Source organism: Ranitomeya imitator, chromosome 2, assembly GCF_032444005.1.
Source record: "Ranitomeya imitator isolate aRanImi1 chromosome 2, aRanImi1.pri, whole genome shotgun sequence".
Lineage (NCBI taxonomy): Eukaryota > Metazoa > Chordata > Amphibia > Anura > Dendrobatidae > Ranitomeya > Ranitomeya imitator.
In genome coordinates, this window is record NC_091283.1 from 293,311,332 (window position 1) to 293,316,628 (window position 5,297).

The window sequence follows — 5,297 nt, forward strand, 5'->3', positions numbered from 1 at the left end:
CGGGGGTTCATCAGGGGAATAAAATGTCCAGGTTAAATGTCCAGGTTAATGGAGGTATTCTGCAGTGGCAGACATAACCTCATTCAGCGACGTCCTCCATGTGAGGATAAGGCAGTCCCTCTCTTGTCCAATCTGGTTATCATTAAATAAGGGAGGGGGAGGCACCTAGATTCCAATCTGTCATCACTTCCTTTCAACTTGTGTCAATCATACACTTGGTTCAAATGTTTCAAACCTATCAAAAAGATCTAATATTGCATTCAGAATAGTTTTTCAGTATTTTAAGCGATCTATAAATACTCTTTAATTGGTTTCAAGGCCCTTTTTACCATTGAGCGTCCCTCAATAACACCTCTGTGCAATGGTGCATTTGCGCTCATACACTTAGTTCAGATGTTTCAGCACCTATCAAAAAGATCTGATATTGTGTTCAGAATAGTGTTAGGAATACTCTTTAATTGGTTTCAAGGCCCTTTTTACCATTGAGCGTCCCTCAATAACACCTCTGTGCAATGGTGCATTTGCGCTCATACACTTAAGGTACCGTCACACAGTGCAATTTAGATCGCTACGACGGCACGATTTGTGACGTTGCATCGTCGCTTAATTATCGTTTCAAACATCGTAGACTGCGGTCACACTACACGATGCACGACGCTGAAGCGATAAATTCATGACGTATTTGCGATGTAGAAGTCGTATGGGACAGTCGTACGGTCGTGTCACACACGACGATTCAGAGCAAATTTTGCATAATCTGTGCGTGACGTTGTTCACAAGGGGCGTGTTGTGCCACTAGTTAGTGTGGTGATAGGCCAAAGGTTCTGTGCACACAATTGGTTGGAAAATTTGTCACCTGAGCGCTATTGTTCCCAATGCCACTTCACTGCTTTCAAAATTTCCTTTCTTCACTTCGTACTTGGACACTTGGTGGACCTGGACATCGGAATTTTGTACCTCGCTGAATATACCACGCTTTGCACCGCTGCTTCGAGGTATGTAAACCGCTTGGGCGTGGTGGATGGAACGCTGTATGGACGGCATGAGTGCTTCGTTCCACCACTGAAGCGAAGTGGATGGTACACTGTTGTGACTGGAGGGCTACAATGTGGCAGATGGTACGCTGTTGTGCTTGGTTGTGACTGGTGGGCTACAGCGTGGTAGATGGAACTCAGTTTGTTCGGCATGACCGCTTCGTTCCACCGCTGAAGCGATGCGGATGGTACGCTGTTGTGACTGCTTATGACCGGTTGTGTCTGTTGCGCTACAGCGTGGCAGATGGTACAATGTATGGTCACCATGAGCGCTTTGTGTGGCTGCTGTAGGGAAGCGGGCGGTACACTGTTTTGGGTTATGGTGGACTATAGGCGCGGCAGATTGAAGAAGCGATGCGGATGGTACGCTGTTGTGACTGGTCGTGACTGGTCGTGACTGGTGGGCTACAGCGTGGTAGATGGAACTCAGTTTGTTCGGCATGACCGCTTCGTTCCACCGCTGAAGCGATGCGGATGGTACGCTGTTGTGACTGCTTATGACCGGTTGTGTCTGTTGCGCTACAGCGTGGCAGATGGTACAATGTATGGTCACCATGAGCGCTTTGTGTGGCTGCTGTAGGGAAGCGGGCGGTACACTGTTTTGGGTTATGGTGGACTATAGGCGCGGCAGATGGAAGAAGCGATGGTAGGCATGAGCGCTTTGTGTGGCTGCTGTTGTTAAGCGTTTGGCACACTGGCAAAAGTATTGTTAATAGGACGCTTTGTCAACCATGTAATTTTTTTTTTTAATTACTTTTTAGATGTCAAATCGTGTGGAGTTCATCCGGGATTTCATCGAGATTTATCAGTCTTTTCCCTGCCTCTGGAAAATAAAATCTCCTGAGTATTGTAACAGGGAAAAGAGGAGGGAGGGTTACTTACAGCTCATTGAGCTTTACAATCGTCAGGCACCAGATGAGGCAGCTAACGAAGCAGTTATTAAAAAGAAAATCCAGGCGCTCCGCACGGTCTGGAGGAAGGAGCTGAACAAGGTTCTTCAGACTACAAGGTCCGGAGCTTCCACTGAAGAAGTTTATGTGCCAAAACTGTGGTATTTTGAGCATCTTAATTTTCTGAGGGACCAAGAGGTGCCACGGACTTCAACGTGTCTTCGATTGTTGGCACCTGTGGAACCAATAGTTTCGGAGAACCACGCCGAGCAGGAGTCACAAGGGCAACAAGTAAGTAGCTCTTTGGACGAAAGTTCACCAATGTGTCCTATAATTACATAATTTTTCTCTGCATTTTAGGTTTTATACTTCTGATTATCACATCAGTTTAAAGTTGTTACAAAAACATGTACACATAAGTAACCCTGTTGCAGTCAAGAATTATAAGGGGAACGTAATATGTATGAAATGGAGATATATGTAAACCATACCATCGAAGCAATATAGAAAATAGTATCGCGTCAAGCTGCCGATGTACTCTTGTTGAGACTATTTAGACTATTAAATATTGGTCAGGTTCCCATAGCAGTCAGAACAGTGTAGTTCAAAGTATTCAATAAAAGGGAGGGTTAAAGAATATTACTAAGCATCAAATATATTATAATCTTTTTGTTACCTACTACGAATATATAGTTTGGATGCGGTTATGGTGGTACTACTTTTTGTTGCCGGGTTCATAACTTTTTTTTTTTTCCCCCCCCCCAGGATGACAGTGCGCAGGAGAGTACACTTGACTGTTCACAGGACTGCACAACAACAGATCTAGTGGAGGCTGCACCTGCCAGGAGTCAATCGAGGCAAGTTCAAAGAAAACGGAAAGCCACCTCAGACGCCTCAAATGAACTATTGAGCCTGGCAAAGAAGGTGTTGACAAGAAATGTTAGCCCTGCGTTAGAGGGGTTTGGACACTATGTGGTTGACAAACTGGCAAAAATGGACGACAACCAAAGAATACTAGCAGAGCGTCTGATTCTGGAAGCAGTAAACAAGGGTACTGATGGCGATTTGGACAAGAACACTTGTTTGGTCTCTTCCCGGCCAATACAGCGGACAGAGCCATCAAATTTCAATGGTTGGTCACAGGGTCAGACATCGATGCGACACAATCCTCACGTTTCCCACTTCGGCCAGCCACCCCCTAATAACTCCTACACACCAATACCTTTACATATGGCTTCGCCCATCAGGCACCAAAATTTTCAGCCGGAACAATCGTCGTATCATAATTTGTGATTTCCTAACTACTTTTACATCCCTTTTTTTTTTTGGTCTTGTTAAAATAATGTTTGAAATAAAAGCTTTTATTATAAATTCTATCACTACTTTTTGATTGGTGTGTCTCAATCACAGCACTGTATGAGGGAACAAATTAACGTAACAAATTCATGTACAGTTAACTAAAAAAAAATAATCGAATGAAAGTTTAACTAAATCTTTTAATTGGAACAACAAAAAATGGATTATTGGCCCGCCTACAACTGCTGGCACATGTCCCGCAGCTTCTGCAGCTCCTCCATTGCCACATTGTGCTGCTCCTGAATATGTGCCATAGTGTGGAGTAACTTGTCTATGCCGGCTTCAATATCCTCTTTGTTGACAGTGACGAGAGCTGTGGGTCAAAAAACATAACATTAATAACACTGTAGTCTCCCGATGTGTCTTTGCTTCTGTGAATGAAAAAAAATAAAAAAAATAAGCAAAGGGGGGGGAGGGTGGTTGTTTGGGTTGGGGGTGAAAGAGTGGGCCTGCAACAAAATCCAAATAACTTAATTGTGGGAACCTACTAGAATGTTGAGGCACGGAGGGCACTTCTGGATCTGAGTCGCTGTTGAATGCCTCGTGCTGTCGGCGGCGGCGCTGTCTCTTTGCCTCTGTGAAGGAAAAAAAAAAAACAAGGTCTGTCAGCATATATGGCAACAGTGGCTGCCGGGGGAGGGGGGGGTGTTAAGAGGGGACCTGCAACTTAATCCAAATCACATAATTGTGGGAACCTACTAGGATCTGGAGGAGTTGACCCGGAGGGCACAGATCCAGGAGAGGCTGGGCGGGATGCCTCGTGGCGGCGGTGGTGCTGTGTCTTTGACTCTGTGAAGAAAAAAAAAAAAAAAATTTTTTTAAAAGTTCTGTTAGCATATATGGCAACACTGGCTGCCGGGGGGGGGAAGGGGACCAGAAACAAAATCCAAATAACATTTTTGTGGGAACCTACTAGGATCTGGAGGAGTTGACCCGGAGGGCTCCGGGACATTGGACCCTGAGGGCACAGAGCCAGAAGAGGCTGGGCGGGATGCCTCGTGGCGGCGGCGGTGCTGTGTCTTTGCCTCTGTGAAGAAAAAAAAAAAAAAAAAAAAATTTTTGAAAAAGGTCTGTTAGCATATATGGCCACACTGGCTGCCGGGGGGGGGAAGGGGACCAGAAACAAAATCCAAATAACATTTTTGTGGGAACCTACTAGGATCTGGAGGAGTTGACCCGGAGGGCTCCGGGACATTGGACCCTGAGGGCACAGAGCCAGAAGAGGCTGGGCGGGATGCCTCGTGGCGGCGGCGGTGCTGTGTCTTTGCCTCTGTGAAGAAAAAAAAAAAAAAAAAAAATTTTGGAAAAAGGTCTGTTAGCATATATGGCCACACTGGCTGCCGGGGGGGGGGAAGGGGACCAGAAACAAAATCCAAATAACATTTTTGTGGGAACCTACTAGGATCTGGAGGAGTTGACCCGGAGGGCTCCGGGACATTGGACCCTGAGGGCACAGAGCCAGAAGAGGCTGGGCGGGATGCCTCGTGGCGGCGGCGGTGCTGTGTGTTTGCCTCTGTGAAGAAAAAAAAAAAAAAAAAAATTTTTGAAAAAGGTCTGTTAGCATATATGGCCACACTGGCTGCCGGGGGGGGGAAGGGGACCAGAAACAAAATCCAAATCACATTTTTGTGGGAACCTACTAGGATCTGGAGGAGTTGACCCTGAGGGCACAGAGCCAGAAGAGGCTGGGCGGGATGCCTCGTGGCGGCGGTGGTGCTGTGTCTTTGCCTCTGTGAAGGGAAAAAAAAAAAAAAAAGGTCTGTCAGCATATATGGCAACACTGGCTGCCGGGGGGGGGGGGGGGGGAGGAGGGGACCTGCAACCAAACCCAAATCACATTATTGTGGGAACCTACTAGGATCAGTTGTCTTTGACCCGGAGGGCTCTGGGACTTCAGAGGCGGTGTGTGATGCCTCGTGTCTACGGCGGCGCTGTCTCTTTGCCTCTGTGAAGGAAAAAAAAAGTTCGGTCAGCAGTTAGCTGTGCCACATAGTACTTTTCACCGTTCATACTGTCC

The 5,297-nt window shown here is 46.5% G+C and overlaps 1 protein-coding gene and 1 long non-coding RNA gene across 2 annotated transcripts; one reads left to right on the plus strand and one right to left on the minus strand.

The window, feature by feature from the left end:
- Positions 1-561: 561 nt before the first annotated feature.
- On the plus strand, positions 562-3,265 carry LOC138663278 (uncharacterized). Its single transcript, XM_069749451.1, has 3 exons — positions 562-995; positions 1,796-2,215; positions 2,690-3,265. Exons 2-3 carry the CDS (start codon positions 1,796-1,798, stop codon positions 3,215-3,217), a joined length of 948 nt encoding a protein of 315 aa, XP_069605552.1. The 5' UTR covers positions 562-995; the 3' UTR covers positions 3,218-3,265.
- Positions 3,266-3,403: 138 nt separating this feature from the next.
- On the minus strand, positions 3,404-4,543 carry LOC138663279 (uncharacterized). The gene is made up of 3 exons (XR_011318145.1): positions 4,194-4,543; positions 3,769-3,855; positions 3,404-3,593 (listed from the first exon to the last, which is right to left on the minus strand). It is a non-coding gene; the product is annotated as an uncharacterized lncRNA (long non-coding RNA).
- Between the last annotated feature and the right edge of the window lie 754 nt (positions 4,544-5,297).

What these genes read in the sequence shown, in the direction of transcription:
- LOC138663278 (XM_069749451.1), top strand. Translation starts at nt 1,796, where the DNA reads ATGTCAAATCGTGTGGAGTTCATCCGGGATTTCATCGAGATTTATCAG. An exon ending in AGGAGTCACAAGGGCAACAA is followed by an intron (nt 2,216 to 2,689) that starts GTAAGTAGCTCT and finishes CCCCCCCCCCAG; the next exon opens with GATGACAGTGCGCAGGAGAG.